Below are 22,912 nucleotides of genomic sequence, written 5' to 3' on the forward strand. Positions count from 1 at the left end.
ATCTACTTACAACATTACTGTATGTAAATACAAAATGGAAGTTTTTTCAGCATTTTTTTTAAGTAAATTACTTCGTGTATCTGAAGATTTGGTTCGATTTAATGATATTTAAAATCGCTACGACTTAAATCCAGTAGCAAAAATCAAAGTATTTGACTGCAATTGTAAATGGTTACCGTTACTACAAATAAAATGTTATTCGTATGATCGTTTCTGTTAGTCTGTTTTCCATTTACAGTGGTGGTGCCATTGTAAAACGCGCAGTGCCACTGCCCGAAGGGGAGGCGCTGAGGGCCATGGTGGTGGAGCAGGCAAGGGCGCTGGACCAGGTCCACGCCCTTGGGTTTTTACATAATGACCCCAAGCCGGAGAACTTCCTGTACTTCAACGAACTCAAGAAATGGAAGATTTGTGATCTCGGCTTGGCCTACCCCGTAAGTGTTCATCTTTAAAGTCGATTAAATACTGTGCGTACTACATACTACATTAACATTAACATACTGCATTAACATAACAACAACGTACTAAAATGTTAATAACATTTCGACTTCAACAATTGTGCAAAACGAACATAGCTAAAAATTAGAATATAATATTTCCCATAAATTCCTACTCAACAAACTTTGAATTCAACCCTGTTTGGATTAGAGTTTCAAGTCGGGGTTTTCCCATGGAAATGCCGTCATTCAGTTCAATTGTATTTTAATCAATATCCTACAACCGTGTGAATAAACCGCGTTGGAACTTGAGTTCATGTGTGTTTGAAGTCAAAGCACACATTAACACAACCAACAACATGCGTAGAAATTATTTATCTCGTATAAAAAGATGTATTATGTATATGTTATATATATACGGAACCACCACGCAATCTTTTAAATTGACAAACGTTAGATTTTACTGTAGATTAATTGGTTTTGTGATATAATATTTTATAAAAAAAAACTATTTCAATTATTATTATCCTTGTTATAGCCCCTTAGCTGAGTTTGTGTGAGAATGATAACTTACGTGTGCCGTCGATCGGCTCGAATGATGTCAGCAGTTGATGTAATGTATTACTGTAACGCTATTCCAATTATGTTTGATTGCAACTAACCGCATTGCTCTCTGTACAAGGTTCGATAAAACACTAGGTTTGACTAAGTTTTTAACTATCGTCTACAATATTGTTACGGTGACACTTTTGCCCCTCTGTTTCAGATCACCCGCCTCGGCAGCGCAGCGCCAAACCGGAGGTGCGCTTATACCCCGGGCTACATCGCACCAGAGGCTAACAATGCTTTGACGTACGGGTAAGTGTGGTCTTTGTGATTGTCTTAGGCCAATCTGTTTGGAATTTATATGCCAAGTCTCCGGAAATTTCTAATAGTAAGATGTTTCCATACTATTTTAATTTGAGAACTGAACGGATAAATATCATATACGTGCATACCTTTCTCCCATATCTTTTGTCATACGTTTCGTTAACTTAGTTTTTATCTTCATGTTCAAACAAAAAAACTCTGTCCGTTAAAATAATGTTTTTTCAATTTTTTTACATGGCGCTTGTTTTACTATGCGCTTATGATGGGCTCTACTTCTATACTGTTTTTTGCATTATTAGAAATTTTTTTATATGTCACTTGAACTGAAATAAATCATTGTTTCAGGCCTGCGGCGGACTGGTTCGCCTTCGGCAAGACGATTTTGACGTATCTGAAGGGGGACCCGGACGACGCCGGAGAGGTCCAACCGGCTCTGCTGGGGGAGTTCATTGACAGTCTGACTGCTGACGAGCCCAGTCAGAGGTTGGGTGGCCTCGAAGGGTCGTTCACTTTGATAATGGCCCACCCGTACATTAAAGAGGTAATTTTTAAACACTATTCCAAACATTTTCAGTTGCATTTTTTTAATTTTCAAAACTGATTTATGAACATTTTCAATAGCCAATGAATATAGGTTTCTTCTATCCGCCAATTCTTGCTGGTTAACCCGAAGAAATACGCAAATTTGTAAAAATATATATATATATATATATATATATATGTTATTAGATGTTTTATATGGAAATCCACTAAAGACTAAAATCTTGTTTTGCTATAATATTATAAACACTAGCTCTATTCAGAATTCCAATCTACAGTAGTGGAGTGTCGCTGTAACTCATGCCAAGTATAGTGGGTTAATCATAATCATCCCTTGTCTGTCTTAGGATTATATGGCATGTGTTGTTTTTCAGAAAAAAATGGTCTGCGTCGATTGTTCTGCCACTTTCAAAGGAACGTCAGAGTACAACCGCCACAAAAAGGGGTGTGGAAAGCCGGCGGGAGTACTCTGCGACGAATGTGGGCAGAAGTTCAGTCGGCGGGACCACATGCTAAGGCATGTGAGGTCGAAACATCGGGAATCCGTCAAAAAAGTAGAATGCCCCTTCTGCGACACGGTAATGTTTTGTATATATATATTAAGTATATCTGTTGTTTTAAACGTGGGGTCAATAGTATAACGGTTATACAACGATTACTTATTGAAAAAGAAATTTGTTCTGAAATCTATCGACACTACATAATATTTTTTGGTAATTAATAGTATTTACAAACTCGGCTGTGCCGTGCTTGTATGGCACGAAGAAACAGCCAATTTCGCTCGCTATGATGATTGTGAAATCAGTTATAAATTCGATTGACATTACATATATATGGTTTGTGCCTGTAAACAACAGAAATGTAAACTTTGATAACGACTTTGCATACCTGAAATTATTTGTTCTAATTTCGAAACTACTGTTAGGTTATTTCCACAGTATGATGAAATATGCTGTTAATCACTGTGAGCGAGAGTGTTTTTTTGGAAATTAATCGCATTTACAAACTCGACTGTGCCGTGCTTGTATAACACGAAGAAACAGCCCATTTCGCTCGCAATGATGATTGTGAAATCAGTTATGAAATCGATTGACATTACATAATCTTAGTACATCGACTGTTACAGTTAATGTGTTTTTATAAATCAATAATTTACATTAAACAACTACCGCCATCAATAACAACCGATCATACTATTGTATTTACCATGCATGTAGTTCTTATACGAATAACTTTGTATTCAAACCTAATTGAATTGGAGTTCCAGCTCGGGGTTTTCCCATAGTAATGCCGGCATTTAGTTCAATTACATTTGAATATGCTTGCTATATCCGTGGGAATTGTCCGCGTTAAATCATAAGTTCAAACGTGTTTGAAGTAAAAGCGATGATGGAAAATGTTTTTCGTCACACGGAGCGAAAGTTTAATTTTAGTAATCGGATCGTATTTTCAAGTTAGGCTGCGCCTAGCTTGTAAAATACAATCCCGTACCAAGAATCACCCTATTTCGCTCCTAGTGATGGAAAATATAATTTCATCATCATACAGTTGATTATAGCCGATTATAGTTCTCTGAAACATCAGCAAAATCACCGTTCTCGTGTTACTTAACACGGAGAACAGCAAAAAAATATATATATTTTTAAGTTTGTGCCTGTAAACAACAGAAACGTAAACTGTGCATGACCTGAAATTTTGTGTTCTAATTTCAAAACTATTGGTAGGTTATATCCACGGTATGATGAAAAATGCTGTTCATCACACTGAGCGAGAGTGCCTTTTTTGACAATTACTCGTATTTACAAACTCGGCTGTGCCGTGCTTGTATAACACGAAGAAACAGCCACTTTCGCTCTCAATGATGATAACTACCTTTTCATGTATTTGAAGTAAAAGCGACGATGGAAAATGTTTTTCGTCACACGGAGCGAAAGTTTAATTTTAGTAATCGGATCGTATTTTCAAGGTAGGCTGCGCCTAGCTTGTAAAATACAATTCCGTGCCAAGAATCAGCCTATTTCGCTCCTAGTGATGGAAAATATAATTTCATCATCATACAGTTGATTATAGCCGATTATAGTTATCTATAATATAATCGGCTATAATCATATCTCTCTGTGTTTTACAATCCCGGCTGTGCCGTGCTTGTAAAACACAAAGAAACAACCACTTTCGCTCTTAACACTTTAGAGCTCTTAACACGAGAGTGTCTTTTTTGGAAATTAATCGCATTTACAAACTCGGCTGTGCCGTGCTTGTATAACACGAAGAAACAGCTCATTTCGCTCGCAATGATGATTGTGAAATCAGTTATGAAATCGATTGACATTTTTGTGTGTTCTAATTTCAAAACTATTGGTAGGTTATATCCACGGTATGATGAAAAATGCTGTTCATCACACTGAGCGAGAGTGCCTTTTTTGGCAATTACTCGTATTTACAAACTCGGCTGTGCCGTGCTTGTATAACACGAAGAAACAGCCACTTTCGCTCTTAACGATGAAAAATACCATTTCATCATACTTTTATTGTGAATTTTACACTGTTACATGTTATTTTGAACTATTGTATTTAATGCTTTGTATTTTTATCTGGAGCCCAACAGGATCTTAAAAAAGGACTTGCAGGAGGAACATCTCGTGGGGAGACGAGGCTGTGTTTACTTTGAAAACCTGCTGGCGGGTTTCCAAAAGTACAACACACCTCACAATACACCGAAAACCTATTCAAGGGGACCTCAGACGACGTCAATGCTAATTTGGTTACGCGGTAATGTGAATTAAATTATAATTTTAAATGTGAATTGGTAAGTGATAAATACTTTTATTAAATAGTAGAACATGTAGCTGCTTTACGTTATCGTAGTAATCTCTTGATTTTTTCTAAAATGTTAAAAATGCATCTTGAACAAAGGTGATAAAGGTTTATTAGTATTATGTTGCAATTAAATCTGCTACAGTTACAGTTGTATTTTTAAATAAAAATATAGTTTATAGCTTTAAATTAATTTGGTCCAATTGCTGTTTCGTGGTACACAAGTTATCGAATTATGTTTCTTTTTTACTTTTTTCTTTATTTTTTCCGTTAATTTTTTTCGAGCTATATATTTTTTGCCGGAGAGAACAACTCTTGGCATCCCCCACCACCAACGGTCAGTCTTTTTAAACACTGCTGGCGGTGTTTTAAAAAGATTTAGACCAACTTTGGATATCTAATATATACAACATTGCTTACAATAATATGTCTCGACGATTTACAGCATCAGGCTTAAATAAGACATGTATCAAGTCGAATGACGTTGATTAAAGTTTCATAAACGTCATTCACTCTTATGACAGCCACATATGTATGTCTATTGTCATAAATATTTTACATTTCAGACGTTTTTGCGGCCTCACGACCGAAAGCGCCACATCGCAAGGGGCAAGTGCCTTATGTGAGGCGGATGCCGATGAAGGTAAGAGAATTTTAATAAATTAACAGATTGCAATGCAGTGCTTTGTTCGTGTCAAAGAATTTGTTTTTTTATCTCTATAATGAACAGTTAATAACCTGCAATACTTGCAAAATTTGCAACACTGAATAAATTTTACTTAACCTTTCAGAGGGCGCATTAGTTTTTAAAACGGAAGAGGGCGCACCCGGAGGTTACTTCCGGGTCAATAAAAACAAACATTTATGAAGTAAAATTTTATTTTAGTACACAAATTTAGTTTTATTTTTAATTTTAAACATCAAAAATATGTTTAGTGAACTCTTAATTGTACAATAATTTAATTTAGATTTTATAAATATAAAAATAAACTATTATTCTATCAAATTTTCTAACATAAAAGTATATGAAGAAATCTTTTACAAGAATATATTCAAGAAGTTAATTTAAATTTTACCACAATGTCCTATAATGTGGTTTTAATTGATAACACTCTCAATACCCGATGTTTTAAGTAATTAAGAGTTAATGGGTATCTTAATACTAAATGGCTCTGTACATACGTCGTTCGTGAATCTCCCTTTCAGCTTGGCTAAGAGTGTTGCAATTCGAAATTTAACTTCTTCTGTAATCTTGTAAAAACTATATATTTACTAAAAAATAATGACATGAATCGTAGAAAAATAATTATTTACAGTAATAGTTTACACGCAATAATCAACGCACACACTAAACTAGAGGTCACATCACGGAAGTTGCCTCCAGGCTGTACGAGAATCAGCAGAGCGCACACGGAAGTTACTTCCAGCCTCTTACAAAACTGAACAAAACTAACAAAGGGGTGAGTTTTGACCTTCACTCTATTCCAGGAATGAGGCGCGTGAGGTACAGTGACACTCACACTGCCGACACCACTCAAAATAATATAATCGCGAAAAATAAAACATCCATGGAGGTTACTTCCGTGATGCGACCTCTGGAATGGAAGGTTAATACATTTCATCGAAAACACTGTTATCACTTTTACACATCAGCATATTTATCCATTACAGTTTAGAGTAATACAGAATGGGAATTTTGTTTCAGGTCACGGGAACAGCTGAATTCCCCCAGGACCAGCCTGTGTAAATATTAGTTAAATATTAGTTGTGTTGTGTGATTAATATGTATTTTTATCCTTCGTATTTTTGTTATTGTAAATTTGTAATTTTTGTTGTTTTTGTGTAAATATTAGGCTGTGTAAATTTATATATTTACTAGTGTCCCTGTTGCTCGAATTCGAGCAATTGCTAAGTATTACAGGCGTTATTTAAAACGAATAACAGTCATAATTTCTGATGAATTTAAAAGATTCGACTCAAAGATTATGAAAATTCTCAAGATGTACTAACAGATTGATAGAATCAACATTTCTTGTAAATATCTTATCATTTTTCTAAAGCTGATCTTGTTTTTCTATCTACAAATAGCCTTACTCATAGCCGCATTAAGTTGTCCATAATAATTATTATAAATTCTTAGAAAAAGACAATAAATCAGTAAATTGTTTGGTAAATTTGCAAAACTGTTATATTATAAAATTTATTGACTCTTTACACTTAAAATATGTTCTTCTTCTCACATTCAATTTCTTACAACAGCTGAAGTTTCATAAACATTTTTGTTTCCATGTTCTCCATGAACTAATGGAGAAATACGAAACTTTATAGGGCCCCAGGGCCTCACTCTTTAATTATTTCCCTAAAAAGAAAGTTTCCTGCACAACTTTAAGTTAAACTCTTTCCAATGACGCCAAAAACATGTCAATCGGTTCAGTAGTTTCGGAGGAGTAATTGTCACAAAAAACCTACTTGCGTATTAAATAAGTATATATAGATTTTTGCATGTACATTTATTTGTATAGTTGTGTGTGTATGTGTGTGTGTGTGTGTGTGTAATTGTATCATTAATATGTATTTTGTTTTTTCATATACTTAGTATAGTTATTGTAATTTTTTAATTTTTTGTTTGTTTTTGTGTAAATATTAGGCGTATATATTTAAAAATGTTCAAAAATGTATAAAAAAACTTGCTTATATATTTATTTTTGTATTTTTTTATATTTGATATGCATATACACATATATATATGTTTATTTATTGATTTATATATTTATTTTTGCATGTACGTTTATTTGTATAGTTGTCATTGCAATTTATAGTTGTTATGGAATTTTTCTTTTTTTTTTTTTTTGTAAATATTAGGCGTTTATATTTAAAACTTAAAAAAAAAATTGTATATATTTATTGTTGTATTTATTTTTATATTTGATATGCATATACACATGTTCATTTGTTCATTTATTGATTTATATATTTATTTTTGCATATACATTTATTTTCATAGTTGTCTTTGCAATTATTATTCTTTTGCACATATGCTAGTATATTTTTATTTTTTTTTAATAAATTAATTCATCTCTTTCTTGATTCATTTTCTTAATATTCCCGCTTTTACCACAAGAACATATAGATGTACAGTATAATTTATTATAGTTATGGTTATCCATGAAAACATCTTAACACCGTTTCAAACAATGTTCAAGTGCTTTTAGTTCAAATGCCTTTGAACATCAGTTCAGACTCGGGGTTTTCCCACGGTTTTAGCAATACGTGTCCAAATGTAATTGAACTGAATAATATTAATACTATGGGAAAAATCCGACTCTGAACTCGAATTCAAACAGGGTTGAATTCAAAGTGTGTTGTATTAGAACTGCAATTATATAAAAGGCAATAGTCTGAATGGAGCCTGAATGACTTACAAACATTGTAAGAGCATTATAACGTAGACACTACGTGTATGTATAAGATAAAACTGGGAATAGAAAACAAAACAACTAGATAATCAAAACGAAGTTTATTATAAAATAAACGCAGTTAGTTTATTAATATTAAAATAAATATTTGCAATCAAAACAACAACTTAGGAATACAATTCAATAAAAACATTAGCCACGAATGGGTTTGCAAAATATATACAGTAAGCTTATTTACAAAAAATAAAATAAAACTAATACAAGTCAATACATAAAGGAAGGGCAAGTATTACAAGTCAATAAATACATTTGCAAAATAGATGGGTTCGCAAGTAACGACTGAAATTATACACAACATATTAAAGACTAAACAACGAATCTATCAATAATACACTTGTTAGATATGTATCAATTACAATTAATTTTAGAAGTCAAGCCTTGAAAAACATATAAAATATATGTATAAAAAATTGTTTTTGCAATACAAAAAAAACATATATGGTTAAATATAAAAAGGAATTTTGCGATATACTAATAAGTAAAGGACACGCATTAACTCAAGAGATAAACGACAACTAAGGAATACAAGTAAAAAATTACATTTGCCACAAAAATAAGTTTGCAAGTCACGATTTAATTTATACAAAACAAATTAAGACAAAATACTAATGATGCAATAGTAAAGTTGTTAGAAATGTGTCAATTAAAATTTTAGAAGTCCGGCATTTGAGAAACATATGAAATACACAATAATTCTTTTCATTTGCAATATAAAAAATATATATATACGGTGCAATATATAACGAAATATTTATATATACCAATAAAGTAAAGGACACGCATTAATTCTAAAGATAAACGACGACTAAGGAATACAAATCAAAATATACATTCGCCACGACCGATGTAATGAGTTATTAATACCTAAGATAGCCAATTTAGGTCGAAAATCAATTCTGTGTCCATGGCTAGATGATCACTGCTGGGGGAGACTCCAGAGGGAGAATTCACTACTTCATGTTGAGGTTCATTCGATTTGGTTTCGATAATTGAACGCTTATCACTGGAGGGAGACGGTGTGGGGACTACTTCGGTGGGCGGAACTTCCACCTCAAGTAGATTTACTTTCATTTCTGTTACCATACAACGCTGTTCACTGCAGGGTGATTGTGAGGATACTTCGGACGTTGAATTTCCCACTTGGTGTTGAGGTTCATTCAATGTGGTTTCGACCGAACGCTCATCACTGGAGGGGGACGGTGTGACTACATCGGAGAGACTACATCGGAAAGCTTTGCACCCGTGAAGGGAGATGGTTTTGAGACTACGGTGGGAAAGTCTGTAATTTTGGTTTGCCGTTCTTTTAGCTTTTTCTTGTTCTTGTTATCTGGATTTTTGGAAATCTTTAATTTGAATCAGGTATACTAAAAGAAACCCTTTGTTTTCGTTTGTATTTTGATTTTTTAACGCCTTGGGATTTATTAATAGAGGGACGATCTTAGCAAGCCCACGTTCGCACCTAATTTTAATTGGTGATTTTTGTACGCAACTGTCAACCAGAATCTAGTCATTGTTTGTGTCTGTCCGCGGTACCCTCTTCGGTCGCACTGTCCAGCGCTTCATAGAATGTTCAAATGTAGTTTTTCACGGTCTCCACAATAAATCCCAGTCTGCCTTTCAACTGATTCCAAAACCCGATGTGCGATTCGATGTATTTAAGGTATTCCCTCCACATCAGACCTTGGGTATCGACTAGTATTAAACTAGTGTTCGCACAAGTTTAAAATAAATTGATTAATACCTAAGAACCTCGTCAGTTTCGCTATAGGTGTGATCAACAACGGCTCTCAAGTATTTGAGGACGTCTGCAAGCTCCTTGAACAAACACGTATTTTGCTTGTACTTACGATATACGACTTTTTTTCGATATTTCCTGGCTATCGCGCTTTCGTTATTCGCTTTCGTTATTTACTTTCTTTTAAGATTTGTATCCCTTATTCAGATCACGGTAAGCAAATCGACGGATGTGTACTGAAGTGTTTCAAAAATCGGAAATGTTCAGCGCCTTTTCCAACGTTCTAATGTAGTTTTATCGCTGTCTCCGCACTTTGCTTTTCAACTGATTCCAAAACTTAATGTGCGATTTGATGTCCTTAAGGTATTCCCTTCACATCAGCCCTTGGGGATTGACTAGATGATGGTTCCCGTTTTTGTGAGCGAAGTTCAGAGTTCTTTTTATCTGCCTGACGGTGTAAGTATACCGGGTTCAATTACTTCTACTTCCACGACGTGTTTAATTTTATATTCATTCTCTTCGAATCTGGGTGGTAACGGTTCCAATGCGACGTCATCGGTTGGTGACACGCGTTCATGTTAGAAATAAACAACTATATTGTGAAATATACAACGCGATTTTGCGGTGTACAAATAAAAGTTGATTAATGCGATTAAGTACAGGACACGCAATAATTCTAAAAAAACGACAACTGAGAAATACGAGTCGAAAAATACATTTCCAACGACCCTCCTCACCCCAATCAATGAAATAGTGCCGATTGTTGAAAACTCCAGTATAATTCAATCCGGCAGCTTTCAAAGCCTCTCTGGCGGGTTTTTGTAGCTTGTTGAACCTATACTGTGGCGGAATAAGACTTATATCGCTTGTACTTACGAAATACGACTTCCTTCGATCTTTCCCGGCAAATGCGCTTTTGGTATTTTAATTTATTTTAAGAATTTTATCCCTTATTCAGATTATACGGTGTAACTAACGTCATTCTGATCTTGCGAGGGCCTATGGAGAGGAAGAGGGATAAACTCAGATATATGGCTCGCAACTCCTGAGACTTGAAGTCTGCCAGTATCATCATAGTTAATAGGAAGTAGGTTAATATTTACATTGAACACGATCAAAATACCATTACAAATAATTATTATTTAATTAAATTGCCATGTTTTTTGCCCGTTGATACTTGATTGAAATTAAAATACAGTTCAAAGTGCACATATTTTTACTTCAAGTACATTTTATGAACTTCAGTTCAGACTCGGGTTATTCCCACGGTTTCGGCAACAAGCATTCAAATGTATTTGATCTGGATGTTTTAAAGTTTTAAACTGGAGTCATTAAATTTAAAACGCCAACAATACATAAGATATTCAGAGTGGTACACTAAAGAAAAATATACAAACATATTGCACACAAATTAGTAAAATAAATAAATAAATAAAATTAATTAATTAGTAAATTCGTAAAATACAACAATTATAATGATATTTATTAAAACAAGTTTAAAAAATGTTACTCTATTATAATAAAAATAACAAAAATGTAACATGGTGGTGATAAATTCCCGGAACAAATAAATATTTTAAAATAATTAGAATTTAAAAAGAGGCAAAGCTAATAAATTACATCACACACAACTTTGAAGACATATTGCACACAAACTATTTTAAAAAATCGATTCGTAAAATAAAGTAGTTGTAATGAAACCAAATAAGACAAGTAAACAAATATTAATATACAGTATAATACAAAACGTACATAATGAAACAGGGTGGAAATAGTTTTCCGGAACAGTTAAATATTAAAAAAATACACATGGATCAGTATCTTTCTAGTAACCATCAACACAGTGCGGGAGTGTTTATAGTGTGAGATAAACGACGACTAAGGAATACAAATCAAAATATACATTCGCCCCGACCGATGTAATGAGTTTTTATTAATACCTAAGATAGCCAATTTGGGTCGAAAATCGATTCGGCGTCCATGGCTAGATGTTCACTGCTGGGCGAGACTCTAGAGGGAGAATTCACTACTTCATTCACTACTTCATTTTGAGGTTCATTCGATTTGGTTTCGATAGTCGAACTCTTATCACTAGACGGTGTGGATACTACTTCGGAGGGCGGAACTTTCACTTCAAGTTGATTTTCTTTCATTTCTGTTACCGTAGATCGCTCTTCACTGCAGGATGATTGTGTGGATACTTCGGATGGCAAATTTTCCACTTCGTGTTGAGGTTCATTCAATGTGGTTTCGACGGAACGCTCATCACTGGAGGGAGACGGTGTGACTACATCGGAGGGCGAATTTTCCACTTCTTTCATTTCTGTTATCATAGAACGCTGTTCACTGCAGGGTGATTGTGGGGATACTTCAGACGTTGAATTTCCCACTTGGTGTTCAGGTTCATTCAATGTGGTTTCGACGGAACGCTCATCACTGGAGTGAGACGGTGTGACTACATCGAAGGGCGGATTTTCCACTTCACGTCGAGTTTCTTTCACTACGTTTTTAATGGAAAGCTTTGCACCCGTGAAGGGAGATGGTTTTGAGACTATGGTGGGAAAGTCTGTAATTTTTGTTTGCCGTTTCTTTAGGTTTTTCTCCAACAACAGACTTTTAATTTTTTCGAGCCTATTGCTTTTTGGTTTAGGACCCTCCTTAGTTTTCGTTCTTTTTATCTGGTTTTTTGGAAGTCTTTCATTTAAGTCAGGAGTATTAAAAGAAACCCTTTTGACTTTCTTTGTATTTTGATTTGTTAACGCCTCGGGTTTTGTGTTCAGAGAGACGATCCCAGCGAACCCCTTAATTCTAATTGTTGATTTTTGTACGGAACTGTCAACTGGAGTCTGGTCTTTGTTTGTTTCTGCCGCCGATATCTTATTTTGCCCCTCCGTAGATTCTTCTTGCACGACATCTCTTAATTCCATTCCATTCTCATCACAACTTGGTAGGACTGTTTCCAATGGACTATCAACATCTGGTTGATCGTCTTTACGTTTGTGTGACAACTTGACCTTTTCCTCCTTTATCACAAATTCCTCTTCCACTACGTCTCTTATTTCCATTCGATTCTCATCGCATCTGGGAAGGACTGTTTCCAATGCAATGTCAACTGGTTGATCGTCTTTACGTACATTTGTCAACGTGACTTGTTTCTCCTTTCTCACAATTTCCTCTTCCACGACGTGTTCTATTTCATTTTCTTTCTCTTCGAAACTGGGGATTTGTGTTTCCAATGCTACGTCAACAAGTGGTTGATCGTCTTTATATTTGCTTATCATAGCTTCATCTTCTACGACTTGTTGATTAACTTCATATACACTTCCATGACATATGAGTTGGGTTGTTTCAAATGCATCGACAGCTGGTGACTTGTTTTTATTTTTTTGTGACCTCTTGACTTTTTTCTTTTTTTCGATAACTTCTTCTTCCACGGCGTGTTCAATTTCATTTTCCTTTTCGCAAATGGGTGGTACTGTTTCCAATGCGATGTCAACAACTTGTTTATCGTCTTTATATTTGCGTTTATTCTTTACTTTTTTCTTAATTTCCATAGCTTCATCTTCTACGACTTGTTGACTAATTTCATACACACTTCCATGAGATTTGAGTTGTATTGTTTCAAATGAGTATTGTTTCAACTTCTTTTGTGCTGGTTCCAATGCGATGTCAACAGTCGTCGTCTCGTCTTCATATTTTCTTTTCACCTTGACTTTTTCCCACATTCCCATAGCTTTTTCCTTCTCTTTCTTTTCTTCTTTTCTTCTTTTCTAAAACAGTACATAAAAACATGTTAATTCAACCAATGAATTTAGATAAAAAAAAACACTCACAATAGCCTCTAAAACATCTGACATCAAACAAACTCTCACATTATATAACCACTCGATAATTCATTTAAAGTTTAACATTTACTTTAAACGCGATTAAAATAGCATTACAAATAATTAATATTAAATCAAATTGCATGGTAAATATATTTTTGGCCTGTTAATATTGGATTGCATTTAAAATACAGTTCAAAGTGCATGTACTTTTACTTCAAATACATATGAACTTGAGTTCAGATTCGGGTTTTTCCCACGTTTATAGCAACAAGTATTCAAATGTAATTGAACTGAACGGATTTATTACTATGGGAAAACGCCGACTCGGAACTCGAATTCAAACAGAGCTGAACTCAAAGTGTGTTGTGTTAGAATTACGAATTGAATAAACAATTAACGTTATAAAACGCTGTCACTTTAGGTAGTCCGGGTTTTTAGTCCTTTTTAAATAAGAAAGCTATGCAAAATCGTTTAAAAACCTCAAGTTTCAATGTATAGTTTTGATATGTTAAACAAATAGCGAGGAAGGGGAAAATGTATTCTTGGTTGTAGCATGGGTGTTTCAAATGGAATATAAAAAGCTATCAAAGATCTCGTAAAGTAATACCAATTTGATATTACTCGTAAAGTAATATCAAATTTCGTAAAGTAATACTCGTATTGTAATATTTATTTACTTGTATCTTTTGTGTGCTTTATTCAATATACAAAATATAAAATATCGAATATTATATAATTTGACTTAATTTCAAAATAAAACTGTATATCTGATTATATTAGTGTTACAGTTACGAAAAACTTAAGCCTTCATATATTATTGTACGTCAACAACAATATTGTAGCCTACTTACTTAATGATTTCGTTTGACATTAAATAAATAATTGTATTAGCATTATGTTGCGGAGCGTGATGCACCAATGTTTTGGTAATAATGAACAACTGACGATTTTAATAAGAACGATGATTTATTGATGTAGAAATGAGCAAATACTATTATAGTGGACTGTATAAATGAACTGTGATGAAATAAATTGCTATAATGAAACTAATTCGGTTTTAACTAAATGTGAAATACGTGGAGGGAACTGCCTCACACGTCCTATGCTAACCGAACAATGTCCTGCTTGTCGATGCACAGACAAAAGACACCTCCCTCACTCGGTTTGGGATTACAAATTTCTAAGAACTGGTGAGGAAGGGCACGTCGTTTCGCAGAAGGACGATGTTTATGACTCTGTGCTAAAGCCGACAAATGTCGCCTAGCAAGAAGTACGGGGGACGCGGAAAGGTCGCCCCCGGAAACATCACCCCCCCCTACGTCATATTGACGTCAGAGACCGGGGGGTGATGTTTCCGGCCGCGGACACTCAATTTCAGTTGCAACATGCACTCGTCGATATAACGAGTTATTTCTGAGTTTGCGTATTAATTAGATAATTATATTCACTTATCATATACAATTACCAGATTTTCTAATTAGAATTGATGTTAACCGGATACGTTAACCCCGATCGTTTTCAAAATGCACACCCCGGAAAGGTCCCCCCCTGCCATGATCTCCCCCGGTATACCTGCTGTAGGGCTTGGACTCGTGACTCGAGCCAGCTATTGTTCACAAGGGTAGAGACTGTCCCATATTACCACCGCTCGACTGAACTCGCAAGAATGGGAAGGATTTGGTATTATTACGCAAATGTTGTGGATATTAAGATAAATACAAATTAACACTATGATATTGTGCAAATGCTTTCTCTAGACATTTTCCCTTAATTGTATACATCAAATGATGTATAAATTACATATAACTTTTTTCCGTCAACGTATAAAATGTTTTTGAAACACGTGGAAATGAAATAAAATGTTTATAGTAATAGTGACAATTAAGTAAGGAATCAACTCGTATTAATATGAGCATGCTTCAACCACTCAACATCATAATACAGTCAGTACACACTTGACAAACATATTTTCACATTTCCTAATTCTTAAATTGTAAACATTGGGCAATAAATGCTGTATATAACTTTTATACATTTAAATAATTGTCTGGATTTTATGGTAAAATAAATGCATTGAGAATATTCCTGATTTGATATTGGTGAAGGACTCTTTCCCATAAAAAGAATTTAGAAAGTAAATATTGGTTAGTTTCTTCGGCAATAAACAGGAAAAAGCTCACACTGTTAACGTTTGCGTTGACAGAGAAGCAAGCAACAGTGTCACATTCACTTTATTTCATGATTTCACACTGCTGATATTAAATAATTAAATTGACATTGAAGCAGTACAGTTATTCCATGAACGGTCGCCCATTGTTTTGAAAGTTACACATTTAAATCTACCTGTAGTTCGCAGAATATTAATACGTATAACTTAAAAGTTTACAAGAGAACATAATCCTAAGTATAGTATCCACTATTCTCAGAGTATTGATTTATGGAATTCGTCTGTAATTTGCAGACTATTGATTCGTAGAGTACAACTGTATTTATAGCGGGAAGTATTTTTTGTAAAATAGCTTAGACTTCCCCACTTCAGGTATCCCTCCCAAGAATACCTGAGCCAAATACGTTTGTTTAACATAGTCAAGGAAAAGTTTAGTTAGTTATTTACTAAAGTCAGTTTCATCTTTTTACCATAATTCGTACATTAACATAATTCATAATTAATTATCAGTGTTATCTAACCTATGTACTTAATTAATTTGGAAGGGGTTAATTTGTGAACAGAACGCCTCATTGAGTTTTAAACAGATTTTGAAAATTTTAATGTAATTTGTAAAAAGTATACTCTGAAGTTCCACTAACAATAAAATCAGCTCAAAATATGGTAGGGGATTTTCCCCAGTGTTTTCTAGAGACCTGCTACACCGGTTCATATTTTTATAACCCTCGAAATTTTGGTATATCGATATAGACTACACACATTCTACAAACATGACATGAACTTTCATGGCATAAACTTATAGGCCTATTTACACAGATTTGATTTCAGACAAATCTTGATTTTACCCAAGGGTAGAAGTATTAGAGATGTATAGTTCAAATCTACAGATTTCCTGAATACGAAGATCCGTTACGGTAGGAAAAAACAACATTTAAAATTGAAACAGTATGCGGGCAAACACCGACGATCAATATTTAAGTAAACTACTTGTAACATAAAAACGTCAATGACAGTTTGAAACCAGTTGTTAGTTAAAACAGCGCTGAAACGACTTTAAATTATTAGCGTCGGCTGCTAGACTAAAAAAATTAAACTTAAAAAATGAAATCATGGCATAGACATTCCCTTCCTTAGAAAATTATATTTATTTCAACACAAAAATAACGAAATCACGAAAGTGGTTGATTCAGAATCCTGAAATGAAAAAAAAAACTCTGTCACGTTTAAAAATATAATATATCACAATAATTGCACACTCTAGTGGAAATCGATGAAACCCACCCATATGAATTCTTAAATCCGTTTACTTTTCCACTCTTTGCGTTTTTGTACATGCCAAGTCAAGCCTGAAAACATTACATTTAAAACAATTGTATTAAATCTTCCATAAATTACAAGAAACAGTGACTCATCCTTTTTCCCCGATTCCGAATATTTGTGCGCAATCTTGGCGACTTATGTTCAGTCTCCAGCATTTTGGAGGTGTTCGCAATTCAGACACACCCGTTCCCATAGTCCGATTATGCTGGTTCACGAACTCGTTCTAATAAACTTAGGCTTACACGTTTGTAACATATCTCATCAAACTCGCAGCGTTGTTGCCCGAGTTACCGCGCTCACGGTCACATATACAGGGTGGATTTATAAAGTCCCGCATGGGCTTAATATTTTCAAAACGGCAATAGATAAATCAATAAGATTTGGTACATAAACACCTCACCTAAAAACAACGTTTTAAAGACTGTCAGTATTCTGTCATATAATGGGGACATCCCGCAAGGAGTCAGAAGGAAATCTTAAATAAGAGCATAGGTTGATATTTACAGATAACCGTAGGCATATTCTACAACTTAGTAAAACGTTATTTTTTGTATTAAAGCGATTTTTCATTTAGGACCCAAATGATTTTTCTTTTTGCTTTCTTTATTTGTTGTGCTCTTGGTCTTTATTGTTTACCAGGTTTTTAATGATTTATTTGTTGCCAAAAACAATTTAAGAAAATATATTAAATTATTTACTCACATTATTTTTTACGTAGTTAAAATGACTAAGTATTTGATTCGATAATTTGAAATATTATCAACATATTTTTCAACCTTTTCCCATATAAGAACGTGTCCAAACACTACCAAATAGGTAAAGGTACTACAGTAACAAAATGTGTATTTATAAAAAGAAATAAAAATAATGGTTTTATGGGGTAAAAATTGGGGTTTCCCATTTTTGACACTAAAAACTTAAAATTTATCAATTTCTTTATAAACTATTTTGTAGAGCTTAAAAAACAAATAATTTAGTATATTGAAGCGTTAATTATGCGCCTAATGGTTACGGAGAAAATTCCAAAAATCTGTAAATTTTAAATTTCCATGTTATACTTAGAATAAGTAAACTGTTGTAGTTTGCTTGTTTATATACGTATTTTAATTAAATTTGGAAAATGCATTCATTTCATACTAAACTATTATCATTTTACAAAAAAAAACAACATCTTTTTACCCTCCCTGTTGCAGCAAACCTTAGTACTCGTTAAACTTTGATGGTTCAAAACTGGACTCAGCTGTTCCTGATCATTGTGCTTTAAATAAATGGTCCTGGCTAATGAAACAGCTGATCTTAGTCAGTAACAAAGCTACACATATCATCTCACACCATTCTACACTCATATTCGGGTTAAAAATATCAATTGATATTGATATTGATATATATTGAACTAATGTTATTTAAATAGGGAATAAATGTGATATTTTTACAAAGACATTTTAGCGTAAATCCAATCAGGCAAGTGGAAATTCGCTTAGTCTGCAGGTTTGCTGTGTCGGGGGTATTTTGAATTATAATTGGCACTGTGTGATACATTAATTGGAGTATATACGAATGTTACTATCGTTTAAGCGATGTAATACAAGTTTTCAGCTCAACATTTCAAATTTTGATTACATATTGAAAATTTGAACTCACGTATATTTTCCCCTTAGTAATTATGAAATATAATTTTGCAAACTTCAGTAGCAAAAAGGTTTTCTAAACATATACATCTTATAACAAAACTAATTTATTGGTATATCAACACTGATTGCAAGTCCTCTTCTCGATTTAAAGTGATTCTGATATTTTGATTATACTTTCATTATATTTTGACTCTATTCCAGTGATATGAAACTAGCCTAGGCTGTTTCTGAATTAAGGTAATTTTTGGCATAACCTTTAGAATAGTATCATTTACATATTTGTAATTACTAACAATTAATTATTTCGATAAGTCGAAGGGATTAATCCCCTAAAAGATATTATTATGTTTATTCTTATTTAATAATCTGTTTCTAATTTTCAAATTATTAATTAAATCGGGGCCAAACCTAAAGCAATGCAATTCATTTTTAATACATTCAGAAATTATTCTATTTTTAACAAATGTGTTGCTTAACAATTACCATAGGGTGTAAGGTAAGTTTACTGATGTTGATAAGTGTGTAACTACCATTTAATGCAACAGAAAAAATGTATAGGCCCTACTTTACGCATTATCGTTGGTTATGAATTAAGTATAAAAGAATAATTTTTTAAAGTCAATCTTTGCTCGCATTATTTAGTTGTCTTAGAAGTTCATACACATCTAAATCTACTGATTGATATTCCACCACAGCGTCTGCAATTTTCTTCTGTGAAAAAGCTGTTGTCCAAGCGACAATAATAATGAACGAGCGGCCGACCCTCAGAACAATGGACTTAGGAGGACGGGCAGCAGGTAGGCTGCCGAGCAGCCCAACCCTACTAGGGGTAGCGTTTCAGGGGGGGACGATTTCGGGGTGTACATAAGGGATGCCTTGCCGGGGAAGACCTTCCCGTTTCTACTTGTTTGAATTAAAATTAATAACATAATTAGTTCATATCAACTAGATTTTGATAAATTACTTGTCAAGCCCTTGGGGGGAACGATTCCGGTCGCGGACATAGATTTTATACCAGCTGGTTGTCTGGTTTCGTGACGTCACGTTTAGCCTGGGGGGTGATGTTTCCGGGGGCGACCATTCCGGCGACCCGAAGTACGTTACAATTTGAATGTGATATGTGAATTGGTTAACTATTTACTTACAATATTATTTACACTAATAACATATATAAAACAATAAATAATCATGATACTAAACACATTACGAATTGAATTAAAAATTAATTTTGTGTGTTTTTACAATATACAAAATGTAAAATATCGAATATTATATAATTTGATTTAATTGCGAAATAAAACTGTATATCTGATTATATTAGTATTACAGTTACTAAACACTTAAGCCTTCATTTATTATTGCACGTCAACAAATATATTTGTAGCCTACTTGTTTATTGGTTTCCTTTGACATTAACTAAATAATCGTATTGCAATTACGAATTGAATAAACAATTAACGTTATAAAACGCTGTCACTTTAGGTCCATAGTCCGGGTTTTTAGTCGTTTTAAAATAAGTAAAGCTATGATTTTTTTTTATAACCTTAAGTTTAAATGTATAGTTTTGATATGTTAAACAAATAGCGAACAAGTGGAAAAGGTATTCTTGGTTGTAACTTGGATGTTGAACAAATGTAGTTTACTTGACAATACCAGCTGTTGATCTACATCAATGTAAATTTATCACTTTACAATGTCTAACACATTTTAGTAATACAACTATCATACAATAGTTAATAATACTAAACTACATCCAATAGTTACAAACAACGTGTGTTTTGAATCATTAAGTATTAGCATTGCACACAAAATGACGAGAATCTATGGGCGACAGGATATCTAAAGATACAATTATTATTTTTATCCTAGTGAATAGACACATCCGTTTCAATCGCGGATTACTCCTCTCATAATGCGCATGCGCGAGTAAACTGTTCCGTGGAGCTGTGACATACATCAGATATATGTTTTATCTGTTACAACGTTTACAACCAATAAATTGTATATATAGCCACAGGACAGGTTGACACTTTTACCAACTAGTCTGCGCTTTGTTTTTACTTTAGTCTACTTTCTGATTCTTGCTCATCCGTTGGTTCATTGTTGTAGGATCTCATGTGCAAGTCCTCCCCCTCACATCACAATAATTCACATGTTCACAACTAATTACTGGGGATCCACAAAGACGGTGTTTATATTAATATACCGTATACGATACACATATAATACCAAATAATAATGTCGTTATTATGCATAAAACAATAATACGTTGTTATTGCACTTACTTGTGCAGAAAAAGTAGGTGAGTCACCCAATACATTATTACTTGTTATTTTCACCTAGTCTTATCTATGCACCCTTTAGACTTCCCTCTAAAATCTCAATACCAGTAATTTTAATATTGCCTTAGTAACTATAGTAAATTGTTGCCTTTTAGTTTAAAAGAACCTTACTGAATTTGAGACCACACACCACGTTGTTCTGAGTCAGCTATATCACAATTAAAAATTATGGATCAAGGTCTCGATAGAAACTTGACAGTAACATATTCGAAAGCTATGCCTAATTTGTAAATTAAACTTGAATTTTGATGGATTAATAATGAATTAATTTTTCAACTAAGGGGAAAAATACCTTAAATTCCACATTACGGTATCCTAGTTTATATAATCTAAGGTGACCCCTATTTCCCCCGAAGTTAAGTATCCGTTCCATCCATCTAACGCTTGTCACAGCTCCCAATGAACATGGAACAGTTTGTTTGCGCATGCGCATTGAATAGGAGTAATCTGCGATTGAAACGGATGTGAACAGACAGGCTAAATATCGCCGGTCATCCCCCCTCTTCCCCAGATTAAAAAAGGTTAATCTTACCTTATTAATCTTCTCTTTCTTTTCTTCCATTTTGACGTCACCAGTTGGTGTCTCTTCTTGAGGTTTGCGTGACTTATTTACTGCTGGATCCAATGCGATGTCAACAGTCGTTGTCTCGTCTTCATATTTGAGTTTTTTCTTGACCTTTTTCCTAAATCCCGTAGCGTTTTCCTCCTCTTTCTTTTCTTCATTTCTTCTTTTCTAAAACATTACATAAAAACATGTTAATTCAACCAATGAATTTAGATAAAAAAACACTCACAAAAGCCTCTAAAACATCTGACATCAAACAAACTCTCACATTATATAACCACTCGATAATTCATTTAAAGTTTAACATTTACTTTAAACACGATAAAAATAGCATTACAAATAATTAATATTAAATCAAATTGCATAGTAAATATATTTTTGGCCTGTTAATATTAGATCTAACGCTTGTCACAGCTCCCATGGAACATGGAACAGTTTGTTTGCGCATGCGCATTGAAAAGGAGTAATTTTCGATTGAAACTGATGTGAATAGACAGGCTAAATATCGCCGGACATTCCCCCCCCCCTTTCACCAGTTTAAAAAAAGTTAATCTTACCTTATTAACATCTTTGCCGTTCAGTGGATTTTTAAATAACGACCCCGCCTTAGACATTTCTCTAACTTAATGTTGACTGCTTATTGCTGCAGGGCAGGAGTGAGGAGCTGGTGTGTCCTCGTTGACTGTTCGGAGAGAACTGATGCTACACTGACGGGCAGCTCTGTATTTATGCGTTTTCCCCGCCGGGGTCATTTCGGGCTCGAAACGATTAATGCCCCCGGACAGAACAATGGATTTCTGGCCTTACCGGCCTTAGGAGTTGCCGGGGGCGTAAGCGACCGGCCTTCGGAGCTCCCGGGGGCATGAGCGACCGGCCTTCGGAGCTGCCGGGGGCATGGGCAACCGGCCTTCGGAGCTGCCGGGGGCATGGGCAACCGGCCTTAGGAGTTGCCGGGGGCATGGGCAACCGGCCTTCGGAGCTGCCGGGGGCATGAGCGACCGGCCTTCGGAGCTGCCGGGGGCATGGGCAACCGGCCTTCGGAGCCGACGGGGGGAGCCTTACGATCGTAACGTCATATTCGTATTATAATATTTATTTATCTGTATCTTTTGTGTGTTTTTACAATATAAAAAATGTAAAATATCGAATATGATATCATTTGACTTAATTGCGAAAAAAAACTGTATA

General features: G+C 34.4%; 1 protein-coding gene across 1 annotated transcript; it reads right to left on the reverse strand.

Annotated features, from left to right (window-relative positions):
* Positions 1–11,812: 11,812 nt before the first annotated feature.
* On the reverse strand, positions 11,813–22,338 carry LOC128982203 (eukaryotic translation initiation factor 5B-like). Its single transcript, XM_054401264.1, has 3 exons — positions 22,282–22,338; positions 21,692–21,892; positions 11,813–13,642 (listed from the first exon to the last, which is right to left on the reverse strand). Exons 1-3 carry the CDS (start codon positions 22,336–22,338, stop codon positions 11,813–11,815), a joined length of 2,088 nt encoding a protein of 695 aa, XP_054257239.1.
* Between the last annotated feature and the right edge of the window lie 574 nt (positions 22,339–22,912).

This window comes from Macrosteles quadrilineatus, unplaced genomic scaffold (genome assembly GCF_028750875.1).
Source record: "Macrosteles quadrilineatus isolate MER2022 unplaced genomic scaffold, UCM_ALF_1.0 Scaffold_184__1_contigs__length_207268, whole genome shotgun sequence".
NCBI lineage: Eukaryota > Metazoa > Arthropoda > Insecta > Hemiptera > Cicadellidae > Macrosteles > Macrosteles quadrilineatus.